The following is a 17,424-nucleotide window of genomic DNA, read 5'->3' as shown; positions in this document are numbered from 1 at the left end:
CCAAGGTATCATCTTTCAGCAGTAATCATAATTTGCTTTCGGTTTTTTTAGTACACCAATCTGTAAATAAATGCAACATGCAGTCCTCCTCTTGGGAAGGCTGTTTATTCTTTCTTGTAAGTGAGTCTGAAAGATCATTCAGTGTTACAAAGTATGTGAGACGTTTCCATTGAATGAAAATAAGAGTTTGGACTCAATTTCACCAGACAGCTGGGGAAGGCATGTTTTAGGCAATTTCAATGTTAAACACTGCCTCTTTATCTAATACTGAAGGTTTAAAACTCATAATAGAACATCAGGCAAAATAAACTAATGCATAGTGATACGTGTATGTGTGGTTATCTCATCCCCGAGTGACCATAGCCTATTCTTTGTCATTCTCATCTACAACCATCCTCTGTTGTGCTGAAGAAGCCTTGCAGCTCTTCTCCCTGCTGACTTTTTTGCCATTCAGCAGTCTTTTGAACAACCCTCAGTAGAGCTTTGCAGCTTAATGAACTACCTCAGGTTTGCAGAAATCTAATCAAATCGATGTTGGAACTTGGTCTGAAGAATAGGACTGGGAGTGAGGAAATCAGTTTTTCCCCTTTTCAATCACAGGCAACCCATTTCATGATACAACACGCCTGGTGACAGAAACTACAATACACAAAGCTACCTGCATGTCTGAGTAGCCTGCTAATTTGGAGTGTCTCAGAACTTCTTAGGAGTATAGTAGAACTTGTTTTCAGCCATTTTCTTCCCAAGTCTTTCTAGTCCAGCATTATTTCTTGAGTACATGTCAATAAATCTATCAACTCTCAATTGACAGTAATGCTTTTAGGCATAGATCAGTAATTATATTTAGTAAGAGCCTAGATGAAGGATGAAAGGAGTCCCTATTTGTCTCCCAGGGTAGTCCTTCATCTTTTTATGGTTTTTTTCTGTGGTAAGTGGCTGGCACAGGCTCTCTCTGGCTCTCTTTATCTATTGAGAAATGTATTATAATTAGAGTTCTTTAAGATTTTTAGCATTTCTAGAGGGAATTAGTTCTTTACAGAAGACGGGTTTTCTCCATTGTGGGATTCATACCATAATTAGACAAAATGATGGGCTAAGTCCCAGTGGAAAAAATGCACTGTAATTGGTGTTCATTTTTGTTACATAAACCCATGGAGATCATGCTGATTCCTCCTATTGCAGCCACTTCTGAAGCACAGTGTTCAATTTAAAACTGATGTATCATTATTATTTAGTACCCACAAGTATCCTCAAGACTTTATCCATATAAGAAGTCTGATGTGAACCTTCTTCCTCTGAGAGAAATAAAATGCCCCAAAGAAAATTTAAAATCAGTGGCATTTGCATTGCCTCGTCTCAGAAGCAACAGACTACAGCCAGCCATGCTTTGCCACATGTCCCTTGTTCAGACATCCTTGAACTCAAGTTGGACAAGAAACACAAATCATATCTATATGTCAAAGAAAGACACACAAAAGAATTTCTTCCAGCCTACGCAGTACCTAGGCCAAGAAAACAGCTGATTACAATCATAGAGCAGAGGTACCAACCACCAAAGACAGGTCTTGTTGAATACAAGCAATATGTGGCCAGACTTTGTGGAGAATAAATAAAAATATTTAAATGGGTTTATTGCATCTAACAAATCATTGATGAGGATGGGTGTTATTAAGAATTAGCCAAATATTTTTAATTAGTTTTTAGATGAAAAATACCAGTCTCACAAATTTTTGCTATTACCTTGCTGATTTCAGAAATCCAGAATGCTCACAATTAAGCCAAGCAGTTAAATTCATCTCAACCACAAATGCATTTTTATAGAGGAACAAAACAGTACTCCGTGTATATGCAATTTTTCTAGCTAATTAGCACCTTGGGGTAGGTTGTTCACAAACAGAAAACAGTAAGGGAGCTGCAATATATCCCAGCAGTACCTTGTGTAATACCAGTCTCAGAATCAACAAAGATTTCACTTGAATCCTCACCAAGTCACTGCCTCACAAAATAAAAATTAAAATTCCAGGTTCAGAGAAACCAAAGGGAATGATTTTGCCTATCATGACAGAAATCGAAGGCCCTGGAGGGAAATGGGTCACTGTCTGCTTCGGAAGACATTTCCTTTTGATCTTAGACATGAATCATTTCTTCAATATCAAAACTCCTTACATTCAGAAGAATTAACTTATTTTACCAGTTATGCCAGAAGTGTGATCGTATCAACTGTGGGTGCTGCCAGGCAATTATATCCCTTTGATAAGGGACAGAAAAAGAACATTATTTGCCTCATGGCAAAGGCATTGGGTCAAGTTCAACACTGCCTGATAGCAACCTGATGCTGTTATATACAACGGTTGCCCAGCAGTCTGCAAGTGTCCTCAGTCCAATTTTTGATGGCCAACTGCCCATATCTCCACGGAAAGCTCAGAGCCATTACCAAAAGGATTAGAAATGGACCATGCTGTGAAGCATGAAGAATTTTCTCAGCCTCCATAGTTCTACCTCCCAAGCAAGGCAAAGAAAAGCTGACCTATCTGTACGTCTGCCAAGTATGTTATACCTCACTTTTGGATTGATTAAAGACCTCAGTCTACCCTCAGCTGTCAGCCCAATCTGTGATACACTTAAAAATCAGAGAAACCAAAACCAAGGCCCTTCATTTGGACTGATTTCTTTAACCATGGATCACGATTTTAATATGGCACAGTGACAAGAACAGTGCTTTGTAGTGTGCCGCTAACAGGAAACATTGGTACACAAAGCCTTATGTAAATAAACAGTCACATTTAGTATCTGAACATCTCTTAGTTTCATCAGGGAAGGAGAAAGACAGTGTTACTGTAGATGGAAGTACATGGCTGTACTGTAGATGGCCGTGCATAAGTATGCTACAGGGTTGTTGTGGTTTAACCCCGGCCGGCAACTAAGCCCCACACAGCCACTCGCTCACTCCCTGCCGGTGGGATGGGGGAGAGAATCGGAAGAGTGAAAATGAGAACACTCGTGGGTTGAGACAAAGACAGTTTAATAGGGAAAGCAAAAGCCGCGCACGCAAGCGAAGCAGAACAAAGAATTCATTCACTCCTTCCCACCAACAGGCAGGTTTCAGCCATCTCCAGGAAAGCAGGGCTCCATCACGTGTAACGGTTACTTGGGAACGCAAACGCCATCACCCTGAACGTCCCCCCCTTCCTTCTTTTTCCCCCAGCTTTATATAGTGAGCATGACGCCATACGGTATGGAATAGCCCTTTGGCCAGCCTGGGTCAGCCATCCTGGCTGTGCCCCCTCCCAGCTTCTTGTGCACCTGGCAGAGCACGGGAAGCTGAAAAGTCCTTGACTTAGTGTAAGCACTGCTCAGCAACAACTAAAACATCAGTGTGTTATCAACATTATTCTCACACTAAATCCAAAACACAGCACTATACCGGCTACTAGGAAGAAAATTAACTCTATTCCAGCTGAAACCAGGACAAGGGTGAAGCACACAGGACTATCGTGAGTTCAGCAAAGTTTTCTCTAGGGATGAGAGAATGTAAAAGAGTCTTGTTTTGACATTAGCGCACGCAGCAGTAATGACTCTCCCAAATGTAACACTGAGCTCTGTTTTAGATGTAAGTCAGTTAAATTACACCTGGGATGAATCTGGTCCAATATTTCTGAGCGAGTTCGAGCAAGGTTATTTATTTGAAACAGATGAATGTTATCCTGGAATTATGATCCAAGAAATCCTGAGAGAAGATTCACCATTATATGTTGATACCTAAATAAGAGTATATATTTGTAAAGTGCACAGGCACACATACTCAAAACTGTTCCAATTGTAAACATGACTATATCTCTCTCTTACGCGTCTCTCTGTGTACATCCTTAGGACATTAAAAAATAAAAGCCACAATTTTTTATCTTCACATCCTTGTGAAATTCACCACATAATATTAACCTTCTGGTTTGCCTCTGCATAAAATATTTCTAGCATTTCTGGTGGTAAAAAGAAGGCCATAAACAGGAAATGCATGCAAACAAAGAGGTTTCTGGTATTGATTCTTCTCAGTATGTTTCACTGCTATATAAACGTGCAAACAAAAAAAATGGTGGCCCAGACAGAGCTGTTAAAGAATCTCTAAGTTGAGCTCAGTGGTTTTGGCAAGTATCTAGTGGCTACTTTGATCCCCAATGTCTAATGGAAAATAGACTGCCTGTAAATAATAAGCTGACTATCATCTTATTAGTACAAACAAAAAGGAGAGAGAAATGAATCACGACTCTGTCACTGCTATCAGCACCCCTGCTGCTGTTGCAAAGGCTTGGGAATGATGCAGAGGGTACAGTTCCTCTGAACAAGACTTGCTGGGAACAGGCACGCTCGGTGCATGAAACATCATTCGATCTTTCGGGCCTTGTGCAGATCCGTGTTGGCTACCTCTGTTGATCGGCTGCGAAGTGAATCTCATATGCTTTCACTATTTCACTTCGGTTTTGAGAGCCAGCTTGAGAAGAAAAAACAGACATTGTAAATGTAAAGATGCTAATACTATGCTGAAAAGACGGAACAAAAAGGAGCCCACAAGCTTGATGCCTTTTGATCCCCTCGATGCAGCGTATGCGGGCAGCCCTCTGCTGGTATGAACGCCACCGATCCTGTTTGCCCAACACCCGTGCTCTTCTGTTTTCTTTTCAGGAAGAATTAGAGTAGCTTTTCATTAACTGTAGGGTATATTCAGCTAGCCTACATACTTCCAAAATCCATTTACTTAATCAATGGACTGACTTAGGTCCCTGAAGACTTCTAAAGAGCAATTCAAAATGCCTACATAAACTACTGCTGCCGAGATCTAGTGATCAGAGAACAACAGGCAAATGGATAAAGGTGAAATTTAGACTGTGTTCATAGGTCACCTCCTTATCTATTTTTATGCTGCATGGCAAAGAGAGATATTTGTATGTACTTGTATAGTTGGGACTGGCTGGGAAAAGGGAGGAATTCTTCTCACTTGGAGCTCCTTCCTAAAGATCTAAAACTGTTGGTTTACTTGAGCATAATATTCTAATTTCCTTAAAAAATGCACATCAAAAAGAATAATTGAAACATGAATTCTATCTCAGTGCTTGTAAAAATGCATGCAAGGCCACCTCAGAATTTGACTACACGTGCACCAGCACAAGCTGCCTTCAGAGAACAAAGCTCAATTGATTTCAGGGAGTCTGATTTGCCTGGATGAAAATGAATTTTTAATAGATTTGGTTGTCAGAGGGATTATGCGGGAATATGAAATGGCAGGGCATTCACACCGTGGATTGCTGTGGAGGTGTTTGCTGGTAGCTAGTAGGCAGGAATAGTGGCGTGTGTTTTCCACAGAGAGCAAGGAGTAGTGCCAGGCTGTCACAGGCGGAGGTTCCCCGAGGAGCTGAAGGGACGAGTTGCCAGGAGACATCACCATATCGAGCCTTCACAACCAGGATAATGTTGCTTGCGACAGACCTCAGACTCCCTCCTATGTCTGCATACCAGCCTGTTTTGCAACCATTCTTCAAATTATTTCCTTTACAGTCCCAAATATCCCTAACACTTCCTGGCAATTACCACCTTTGAGAAATTTTATTTGATATGAAGCCCATTTTCTGGTTCTTTAATGCAAGCATTTTACCCTTGTCAGAAATCTAGCAGAGGCATCAAGCATCAGTAAAGATCCAGTCCAACAGCTGGTACAAATCAGTTGAGCCACATTCCTTGTAACAAGGACTGAAATACAGTATATGCTGTATCCCAGTGTAGAGGTGACCTCCTGCTTTGTGGGCAGGGCAAATACCAGCAGCACTTCACTTTCATAAATTAGTAAGCTCTGAGCCTCCAGAAGTCAGGTCTCAAAGAATCATGACATTGTTTAAATACAAAGCAAAACAGGAGTAATAAAAAAGATACATAGTTATATAATAAATATTATTTATGTGTTAGTCTTCTGGGCGTTAAGATTCAGTGAGTCATTTTCTTGGTCTCCTCTTCAGAAGCATAAGGCCTTAAAAATCATGATTACATAATTCCAGAACCTGGGGCTTCAAGGCATGCCATCAAATATTGCAAAATTCAGAAAAATCCATGAGAGCTGTCGGATATAACACTCATTCTAGCTAACCCACAGCCTCCCCTTCCACTTCAAATGTGAAATATTTAGTCAGTGAATACAGTTCCCTCCTGCTGCTTCAGCGCCTGTCTTTTGCTAGTCAGCCCTGAGGAAGCGGTGATCTAACATCCCCTTTGCTGTCTCCAGTCAGCCTGAGCCTTTGTGTACCTGTAGGCTATCTGACAATCCCCACTGCCAAATAACAAGCCCACAAAGAGACAATTCAAAGAATGTAGAAATGTTGCGATGAGATATTTCGAAGTATGCTGTTTAAATTTGCCTGACAAATGTTCCTCTGTTATTTTCCCAGACCAAGCATCTCTGAATCACAGTAATATGAAGGAATCATCCCCCAAAATATTCTCCATCTAATTTTCATAGTTCTCTACAGTAACAGAAATATCATCCCTCATAGGTACAGCACTACATCTAAATGAGAAAAGAAAAGGAAGCGAACATTTTTTCAGTTCAAATTTACATAAAGCCAACTAGAAATACAAGTAAGACTATCTTTACTCATTTTGCACATTTATAAACATATAAAAAGTACTGAAACATAATGTAAATTTGGTGTGGAGAAGTCTAATTGCTCTCTTACGCCTCATGTCATCCACTGCACCATTACATCACAAGCCAAATGGAGAATCAATCTGTGCACAAAATACAAGGTAAAGGAAAGACAGAGTTGCATTTTTAAATAGCTAGTCATTGGCGTTTTTTTTCCTTCAAAGAAAATCAGACTTTGTAGGCTTATAGGTTTACTTGCCTTTCTGTTGGTGTATATTTTTAAATGATTGCTTCATTATTTGATACATTGTCTGCAGCCCATGCATTTCAGGGGTCGTCAGAGTTTTATTGCAACAGTTGTGAGTTAGTCTTTAGACTTCAAGAGCAAACTGAGGGCAGTATGTAGTTTTCAGAAACCAAGATGTGAACCAACTAGTTTATTTTCATGCATTTTCTTACTCCTGAATGATATAATTATGGAGCTTTCAGGGCAAACTGTGGCAAGCTGAGCTGAATATAAAGAGACAGGGCTCAAAACTGAGCCATCCAGAAACATTTCAAATAAAGGCTAAGGAGAAGGGAGGAGGCATACATCATTTCTCACTCAACAAAAAACAGCTTGCACTCGTGCCGTTTTCGGTTTCTTGCCCAGATGTTGTCATGGGAAGAAAATATCAGAATATAAATTATGCCATATAAAGCACAGATGGGAGCAAGCTCTCACAAGAACATGTCTTCCATTTTAGCCCCTTCCTAGCCTCTCTCTGGGGTCTGGGACTACATTATGTCAGCTTGAGCCCATATTTCTTCAATGTCCCTGATAATACCCCACACCCATATCTTGGAGAGAAACAACTGGCACTGCAAAGAGAGATTCTCCAGCCCAAGCAGGTACAGGTTCACACAAGGTTTGCCCCAAAGGCAACGGGCACTCAACCGTCTGAGCCACGTGGCTGGGAGAATGTGTTCACAGCTACTAATCGCAATGACGAGGTAGAAATTGGCTTAAATGCTGGGGAATTGTGCCTATCTAAATCCAAGGTGCCACAATTCCGCCTCCTTCCTTCTGCTAGTATTGGTGCTTGTGCAACTCAGGGAACTGATTTAACTGCAAACAAATCACTTTCCTGTCAGATCAGTTCTCTGAATTGGATCACTATGTGGTTGTATGAGTGTCTGCGGAAACGCAGAGCAGGAGTAGCAATGAATGGCTACAAACAAGGCATAGTACCAAGTCTGGATTACATGATCTTTAACTGCCTTAAAACTGCAAGGGATCAGCTCCAAGGATCTCATTCTGCAAATGATCTGTAGTTCTCATGGACCAGAGCATAAGTGCTCATGGACAAAATTCTACTTACGCCCTACACAACTTCTAATTAAAATAGCAGGTACAAACTAGCATGAGATTGAGTCCTATAATGGATGGCTTTCTGTTTTCTTTTTAGTTTAAAATCACCCTAACAAGCCTAATTCAATGTGCAAGTGGAATGTATCCTCCAGTGAAAACTCCAATGCCAGTTTAAGTCACTGCAATGTTACTTGTAAGTATTTTTTTCTTCTAGTCCCTATACAGCATGATGCTGGGAGTACAAGCTGCAGAGGACGCTCACTTTCAGTGACACATGGAAAAGAGCAAGCTGGAGTCACACAGACCTGCTCCATACCACAGAAATCATTCCAGTGATTTCTGAATTCTAGAAAGCAAGTGAGCAAAACAGGGTCCTGTAGAAGTGAAATTCAGCACTCATACAATAAAAAGCAAAATAATCAAATGCAAAACCCGATGTGCTATGATCCTGGACATACTGTATTTTAAGAATAGCTGTTTTAACCCTTATTTCAAACAAAACTATATATATATATATATATCATCTTCCACAAGGAGTATTAAAAGAGATTCAGTGTAAGAAGGACTCCCTGTTGACAGGTTCTCACTCACTCCTGGACATTTTTGATTAAGAAAACTGAAAGACAGATTCCATTTGACATGCTAGTAATATTAGGTCTGTTTTTGCAAACTGCTGAGCACGGTCAGCTGTCCTTGAAACTTGAAGTACTCTTATGCAATCAGGCCTTCTGCACTTTGGAAGAGCAGCAGTATGCTTTCCTCCCTTTGAGCACACAGAAATTAGCCCAAACCTCTTCTTCAGAGTAAGAAGAGGTCAGTGAATCTAGCGGGTTTTTTGAGCTGCATGGGTTTGTTGTTACCTAACATGTCATTATCCTAAAATGCTCAATGTTTAATTTAGCTTGTGAATACCCTACCGCACTGACAAGAATAACTAGGCAGAGTTTAGAAAATACCACCACATAGGCACCCATTGACTGGAAGAATAAGAAGTTTTTCTATATGCAAACCTTAATAGTCAGAGCAAACCTAGATATAGGAATTTAACTTACAGTACTATGCAGACTCTACTCTAGTTTCTCTCTCACTTGAGGGTTAGGAAGACTAGTATTATTCAAAGTGTCTTCATTTTTCTAAATACACATTTTACTCTTCTGAAATTTGAGGGAGCAAACCATGAGAGTATGAACAAGTTGCTGCTCATACATGGAACATTTTCTTGAGAGTGCCTTACTTTATAGGAACTTTAAGTTATGAGTGGATGGCTGAAAGCAAGGTCACAGCTGAGGTACAATGGCAACCACTGTAAACCTGTTCTAACTGCAGAATGAATGTGTGGACTTATCGCATCATGACGGTAAGTTTATTTTTCAATTTTGGCAGAGTAAGAGCATGCATGTGGTGAGTTATAGTGCTTTAGTTACAAATGAGCAGTAATTTCCTAAACTTCTGTAATTAACCTAATATAAAATAATGATATAAACAGGAAAACACTCCAATATATTTAATTCTATCCTCCTCATTAAAAAAAAAAATTACAATCATTTCATTATCCTGTCCTTACCATTTCTCACAAAGATTTATGCATGTGCTGACCCTCATCTCTGACACACCTGAAAAATTTAGCATCCTTCTTTTCATCCCAAAATCTGACTTCTTATGCATCGGTTGTCAGGGCCTTGACTGCACTAATAGGTCTTAAGTGCCCTGACCAGCCTCAGCTGGGGCTTCCACCCACACCCTCTGATGGGGACTTCATTTAAGCTCAGGCTTTAAGTAGAATCATAGAATGGTTTAGGTTGGAAGGGACCTTAAAGATCATGTGGTTCCAATTCCCTGCCATGGGCAAGGACACCTTCTACTAGACCAGGTTGCTCAAAGCCCCATCCAGCTTGGCCTCGGACACTTCCAGGGATGGGACACCCACTTTTCTGGGCAACCTGTTCCAGTGTCTCACCACCCTCATAGTAAATAATTACTTCCTAATATTTAATCTAAATCTACATCTACCTTCTTGCAATTTAAAACTATTACCTCTTGTCCTGTCACTACGCTCCTTGATGAAGAGTCCTTCCCCATTTCTCTTGTAGGCCCCCTTTAAGTACCAGGAGGCTGCTGTGAGGTCTCTCTAGAGCCTTCTCTTCTTTAGGCTAAACAACCCCAGCTCTCTCAGCCTGTCCTCATAGGGGAAGTGCTCCAGCCCCCTGAGCACCTTCACAGCCCTCCTCTGGACCTGCTCCAACAGGTCCATGCCTGTCTTATGCTGGGAGGACAGAACAGGGGTGAGTTGTAGGTGTCCTTGCTGCTAGTTCTGCTCCTGAATTGCTGTTTGGGTTTGCTGGATTGACCTTGGAAATAGCTTGTTACCTTGTCTTTGCCTGATGGTTACTGGACCACCGGACCTGTTGCTGCCACCGCTCTGCTTGCTTTTCTCTGGTGTCGTCAGACTGCGCTCTGTTGGTGAGGTCTTTGCCTGGCTTGTGTTGTCGTCACCCTCAGCTCCTGGCTTCCTTGTCCTGAGGGAGAGCAGTAAGAGCTGGGTGAGGCTGGTCAGGGCCACTAAGGCCCTGTGCACTCAGGACTTGGATATTGTTTTGCTCTACAGCAGGTTTCCCCAAGATAAAGTGCCTCCCTCCCCCTGGCCATGTCTGCTGTCAGCACCATTTGCTTTAATCAAAAAATAAATACATTTCAGTGTGGCTCATTATGCTAAATGAAAGCAACAGGGGGCTAATGAGCATTGTGAATGAGCCATTAACATGGCAATCAGAGGTATCCTCAAGATAGCTTCTGCATCTTTCTTGGAACACTCAGTAGCGTATACAGATGTAACCTCATCTATTAAATTTAATTCAGGGAATAAATAGATTTAGATGTCTGAGTAGTTTGTTTTTGTAGAAATGTACATTGTGTTACACTTGCAATGAAAGAAAGAAAACTGCTAGTTCAGTTTGTGCAACTGCTAAGGAGTTATCCTTAGCCTCCAGTGGACAAGACTGTGTTAACAGATTTAATGTTTGGATTTTTCTGGAAACTAAAATGTTAACCCTCTCCCCTACCCCCCCCCCCCCCCCCCCGGGTTTTCATTACAAAGGGGAAATATACCTGAAATAACAAATTTACTGGTGACTTCATCTTTGCAATTGATTTAATGTGGTTTAGCACTGAAAGGCTTTTTTATTTTTCAGAAAGGGCCTTCATCTCCAGCCTCAGCTCCTGCCTGATTTCCTGTCCCTTTGGTCTTAGGATGACATTCCACAGGGAGCTGACATGCCTTTGCTCAAGGGAGTACTTTTCCTCAGTCCTCGTAAGAAGGTAGTAAGACCAGCCTGAAACAGCATCAGAAAGATGTGTGCTTAGAGAAAGGGCAATACGGAGGACGGGAAACCTACCTGTATTCAATGATACTGAGAATGTATCTTTCAAAAGGCCAAGGGAAGCAGGGTAGGCAAAAAACCTATTCAATATCTTTAAAAATTTGCCACAGTGAAGTTTTTTAAAAGACTAAATTCTCTACACATTAATATAATCACCTCCACAGAAAGCTTTAGAGGAGATAAATTGCTAAACACTGCCTTGCAGGTGGAGAAACAGAGAAGACAAGCACCTCCCCAAGGTGCTAACACTGGTTAGTGGCAAAGTGAGGAAAAGAAACCAGGAGGATACAGCTTCTGGCTTTGATTTCAGTTTCACTTTCAGGGTTTTCCCTGAGTTGCAATCTCAGCTCCTGTGACAGGTTCATCTATTTAGGCCAAGTAATTTTCATGTCTGACTTTCTGGAATCAACTAAGATCCAGCAGACAGCAGTTTCTATTGGGGTTTGCAGCATCTCTGGGATTTTTTTGGGGTGTGGACACAATGCACATGCATAGCCAGAGTTATTAAAGTTCTCTAAACAAAACATAGAATGCAGAGTTTGAACTATATTTGTCTCCCTTCTGTCTCCCATCTTCACCAATCCCTGTGCTATCAGTGGAAGGATATCCACATGGCAAACCACCCTAGCTCACCCACTGATAGAAATGTATGCAATCTTCTCCTGCCTTCAGTCATTTGAAGGTAGGCTTGTATCGCACAGCTCTGCAATGCTATGGCATGTCCCCAGGTGATGCTCTGACCAGAAGCGAAGTGTGTCCCCCAGTGAGGCTCAGTGCTCAGGGGGATGCGTCAGCCATTACAGGACCCACTGCGGCACTGCTTCAGGCAACACTTGTCTGAAACGTCAATCTCTCCTCCAAAGCGTGACTGACTGCTCGTTTGCTACTATCCTTTGGTGATATTACTCCCACAGTTAAGTGCTGTGGGAGGCTTGGGCCAGACTGGGTAACCCCATGCCTAGCCCAGGTTAGTTAGTCTGTAAAGAAAAGGTATCTGTGGTCATGCTATGGGAATGGCAGGCTGGGAACATACAATCGTTTAGGTTGGAAAAGACCCTTAAGATCATTGAGTTCAACTGTTAACCCAGCACTGCCAAGTCCACCACTAAGCCATGTCCCTAAGCACCACATCTACACATCTTTTAAATACCTCCAGGGATGGTGATTCAACCGCTTCCCTGCTCTACAGGTACCTAGAGCTAATGCATCTCATAGTCCAGAGCTGAGGTCTTCTCTTGGTGGAGCTTAGAGCAGCTGCTGTAATCCTGAAGGATGTAGTGATCGAGTCCTACTGATTCACTGTGTTTAGGCAGTTTGTTAGCTAAAGCTGGATATAAGGAGGACCGGCAATCCAGCCAAATTCCCAAATTTGGGCTTACAGAAAAGACAGGATGACTGGCACTCTCAGACCAGCACCTGGCCCCAGTCAGGCTGCCATTTAGTGTTCTGTGCCCCAAGTGCTAAAATAACACGTGGAGTGCAAAGCTTTCTGAATTCCTTTTCCAAATTTGGCAAATTTGGGTTACTTTTTTTCCTCCCCTCTCTGGAAATCTGAAAAATTGAGACACTCTTGGCTATCCACACTGAGGTCGCTGGACACTGGCGGCGGGTGGGCTCGCTACACAGAGCGGGCGCCGTCCCTGCCGCTCCGGCACCACGGAGGGAGTCCCGCACCCCTGCGCGGGTCCGGCTGTACCGGGAATACCGTGCCGGTACCGGCAACTGAACCTGCCCCATCCCCTGGCTCGCCTGAGCGGAGGAAGCGGGCTCAAACCAGCACCCGGCGGCCGTGAGAAGGGGGCGGCCCCGCCGGCCAACCCGCCCCCTCAGGCCGGCAGCCATTTTGAGGAGTGCAGCGGCGAACGGGACGGTGCCTGGCGCCCTCTGGCGGCTCCCGGCCCGCAGATGGGCGCTGAGCGGGTGGCCGTCGGCCATGAAGTCCGTTTTCGTCACGGTGGGCACCACTAGCTTCGACGACCTAATCGCGACCGTCTGCTCCCCGCCGGCCCTGCAGGTGAGGCGGCGGAGAGCCCGGCTCCGCGGGCAGCCGTCCCGGGCCTCCCCTTCACGGCCCGCCCGCAGCGCCTCAACCGGGCGCCTGCGCGCGCGGAGCGGTCCCGCCTTCCGGGGGGACCGCGACTGCCGGGGTGGCTGAGGCGGCGGGAAACGGCGGGTGACCGGGGGCGGGCGTGGGGGGCCGCTCTGTGGCGGGGGGCCGTGGCGTGAAGGCGGAGGAAGGGGGGGTGCCGGTCTGTGGCGCGAAGCGGTGGGGGGGGCTCGGGGTGGCAGCGGCCCCCGGGCCGGGGTGGGTGGGAGCAGGGCCAGGCGCCCCGGGGTGCGCCCCGGGTCCACGCACACGCGTGCACCCACCCGCCCCACCCTCCTTCTGCCGCAGGTGCTGCGGAGCCGCGGCTACCAGAAGCTGGTGCTGCAGTTCGGGCGGGGCGCGCTGGAGCCGGCGCTGCCCAGCAGCCCGGCCTTGGCGGTGGAAGCCTTCCGCTTCAAGGACTCGCTGGCCGAGGACCTGGGGAGGGCGGACCTGGTCATCAGCCACGCAGGTAGAGAGAGCGCCGTTTGTTTGCCGAGCCGGTTCTCCTGGGGGCGGGAGTGGAAGTCGGTCGGGTGAAGTCTCTCTACGGCTCGGGGCTGGGCTGGCATTGAATGTTCAGGTCCCCAGCTAGAGCTGGATGGTTAAATGTTCACCTTTTGGAGCCCCCCGTCTTTCAAGAGCAAGTAGCATGATAATTCATCCGTCAGGGCAAAAACTCATTGTGTTTTCTTTTTCTCCCGTAGGTGCAGGTAGCTGTCTGGAGACTCTAGAAAAAGGAAAACCACTAATAGTAGTAACAAACGAAAAGCTGATGCACAACCATCAGCTTGAACTGGCAAAACAGCTCCACAGAGATGGGCACGTCCTCCGCTGTAATTGCAGGTATGGGACTGCTGTGGCTGTCCTGACTGAACAAGCAGCGTTCAGCACCATCGCTCCGTGATACTACAGTATTGAGAATGTAACGCGGAAATGTACATCCTTCTCTGTAACGACCATGTGTTTGCAAGGTAGATTTTCCATGGTGGATAGATTAACATTAGGTGCTAATTTACCAAACTTACCAAGGCTTTTGACCATGACTCCTTTTAATTTTTTCTTTTTTGAGGGCACATGTATTCTGATGGAAAGAAGAGCAATTTAAACCAAATAGAAGTGGTTGAATTTGGGACAGTCAGGTAGCATCCTAGAGGCACCTAATAGCTTCTCGCTTTCTCTGCTCTTTCTCACTAGTTGTTGGATTCTTTTTCGGAGTCTAGGAATAATACAACCCAGACCATCAGTTTGTAACTATAAGCTATAAAGAATAAATTGCTCCCTGCAGACTTAGGATTCCATTTCATCATTTTGCTGTGTGGATTTTCCTTGTAAAGGGCACTAAAGTTGACTGTATAGATGTACTGACATCATAAAATTTAAAGTATCTGAAGATGGCCTTACTGATACGGATCAGGAGTCCACGTAGCTCAGTATCCTATTTGCAGTGGCCATACACAGATGCTCAGCCAAAAGTAGAAACAGGGCAAGAACATAGGCACTTTGTTGTATTACTTTCTCTCTAATGCTCTTAAGTACTTTGATTCAGGGGGATTCCTAAATCAGATACTGTCTGGTTAGGAACTTTCAATGCGTCTGTCTTCCAAGTGCTTATTCAGGCTGCCCTTTTAACCAAACTTCCTGAATCCACCACATCCTCTGACAAGGAGTTTCACAGATCTGCTGCCTGTCACTTGAGGAAAAAAAAAAAACACAAACCACCAAACAAACAACCCCCCCAAAAAAACCCAACAACAACAACAGAACCAGCTCCTTTTGTTTGTGTTCATCCTGGCTCCTGTTAGTTTCATTTTCTCTCTTGTTTTGACTGTATCTTACTGTTTTCTCTTTATGATTGATTGCACTCTACAAGTAACAGATGACCTCTAAATTGAAGGCAGAGGAAATGCAACTCCCATTATTTAGTCTGCATCTTGTTCCTTTGCCCTGCAAATAGGATTTTGTATGTTTCAGAAAAGCCTTCTGAAAAGACTAGGCCTGTCATTCATTTGTACTGGGCAAGTTTCTTAAACTTATTTTCCCAGTGCTTCGGAGATAGGGAGGAATTTTTATTTTTTTCTCTTGAACATTGCCTAGCACTTGAGCCTTATTTGCAGTCTGATAATAGCAAGCTAACAGATTGATTTAGCTGTTCTTTCTGGCTATGTGTTAAGTGGAGAACTATGCCATGTGTTCAGATAGGATCAATTTCCTGGTACGGTTTATGGTGAAGATCCTCAGATCTTGTTCAGTCCCCCAACGTTGTGACCACAACAGATTAAAAAGTTGTCTGTTGTATAGGTCGAAGCGTGTTCTCAGCAATGCTGCCTATGAGCCAGTGATGGTCAGGGCCCACTGGTTTGTTGGGTCTCTTTCAATACGTGTCCTTATTTTCATTTCCACGCTAAAAGATTATGTATGTATGAATAGAAAGAAAATTGCGTGAAGAAAAAATTTCCCTTTGGGATGGATTTTTTTTTTTTTTTTAAATTTTTTTAATTTTTGGTTTTGGTCTGTTTTTACAGCACTCTTGTGGAGACACTGCAGTCGATGGACTTGTCAACTTTGAAACCTTTTCCTCCTGGACAGCCAGAAAAGTTTGCTTTGTTCTTGGATAAAGTTGTTGGGTTTCAATAAACAATACAGAGGAATAAAAATGTCAGAATAAAACTTTTCTCCTCTCCTAGTGAGGCCTTCCATACTTAAGAGTCCACCAACAGGGACAAACCCTCAAAGAAAGTGTCTGTTAATAACTGACATTAAATGGTTTCCCGTTTAGTGCCAATTTAAAGTCATCTAGCTTTATGCTTAAAAGAGCACAGTGCCAACAAGAGGGGAATACGAACTGTCTAGTTTCTTGGCCAGACAGATATTTACATGATAAAATCTGCACTGAGTTGGTAATGCCAGTGAGGAGGACAAGCTAAATTACTTCTTAACAGGCATGGTATATACATAGTGGTCTCTTGACCATATTTGCCTAGTAGTAGTGGAAATAAGTTGTCCTCGTTGATGTTCCTGTGATGTTCTGCAAATAAGCAGATGCCTACAGCTCTCATTTTGTGTGTTTACAGAAGCACTGAAAAGAGAATTTAAAAAGTGAGAGATTTAAGCCTCTTTCAAGGGCAGGTGGCACGTGGTGAATCTGGGCGGGAAAAGTCAAGAGCTGCAAGCCTGCTGCCAAACTGTCCACAGACTCGCCTGGTTTTGAGTGATTTACTCCCAAAGTAAAACATGGCCCAGAGGAGAGGAGTGAGGTTGACAGTCAGTCCATTTACACAGTGTTATCCCATCATTACTTAGTTTGGAATTCTGTAAAGTGCAATGTTTCCGATTTGATGCTGACTGGAGCTCCCCATTTAAAGTATTGAAACTGTCAACTGTGGTGATGCTACCATCAATTTGTTTAAGTAAATATTTTGAAAAACAAAGGGGGTTTAAACTTAGAAATGTTCATGCAAGCTATTTGGTCTGTAATACTCCAGAATTGTGTAAGTGCAGAGTTGGTGCTAACTGCCCTTCCTCCAAGTACATTATTTGTTGGGGGGGTGGTGGTGTTGCTTAAAACAAGAAGAAACTCCTGAATCGGTGCATCTGATGTCCGAGTGCAATTTTTACTAGCAAGTTAAATGTAAAGGCATTCTCTTAAGCAAATCAAGCACAAGGGCTATATGTCGAATAAATCATGCTGTACAGTTGTGCAAGAGTGATTTTTGCCGATCCCCAAAGTTTTCCCCAAACACTTGATTAGGAGCAACTAAGAGTTTTGCTTCCTTAACAATGTTTGTAGAGCTGTTGTTATTTCAAGTTTACCGCTAGCAGCTTATCTCCAGTCCGAGAGCACGCAGGAATGTCACAGGAAATTTTGAATGACCATTTGACTGATTTTTCGACTAGTTACTTGCAGTCATGTCAAGCAACGGAGTTGGAAGGAGTTAGCTTAGCAAGGGCTCCTTCCCTTCCCGAGGCAGGTCCGGGAGGAGAC

General features: G+C 43.5%; 1 protein-coding gene across 2 annotated transcripts; it reads left to right on the top strand.

The window, feature by feature from the left end:
- The first annotated feature begins 13,159 nt into the window (after positions 1-13,159).
- On the top strand, positions 13,160-17,137 carry LOC148056652 (UDP-N-acetylglucosamine transferase subunit ALG13-like). 2 transcript variants are annotated; one of them, XM_087748823.1, is made up of 4 exons: positions 13,160-13,367; positions 13,749-13,911; positions 14,147-14,285; positions 15,965-17,137. In XM_087748823.1, the coding sequence occupies exons 1-4, from the start codon at positions 13,287-13,289 to the stop codon at positions 16,074-16,076; spliced, it is 495 nt and encodes a 164-aa protein (XP_087604949.1). In that variant the 5' UTR covers positions 13,160-13,286; the 3' UTR covers positions 16,077-17,137. The 2 variants fall into 2 exon arrangements, with proteins under 2 accessions (XP_087604949.1, XP_087604950.1); XM_087748824.1 differs by lacking the exon at positions 13,749-13,911 and having other exon boundaries at positions 13,213-13,367.
- Positions 17,138-17,424: the final 287 nt, after the last annotated feature.

The sequence above is a fragment of the Nipponia nippon genome, unplaced genomic scaffold, assembly GCF_047370975.1.
Source record: "Nipponia nippon isolate SJK-2023a ecotype South Korea unplaced genomic scaffold, ASM4737097v1 scaffold_12, whole genome shotgun sequence".
Lineage (NCBI taxonomy): Eukaryota > Metazoa > Chordata > Aves > Pelecaniformes > Threskiornithidae > Nipponia > Nipponia nippon.
The sequence above is the reverse complement of the archived record's forward strand: the minus strand, read 5'-3'. Positions and strand labels throughout refer to the sequence as shown.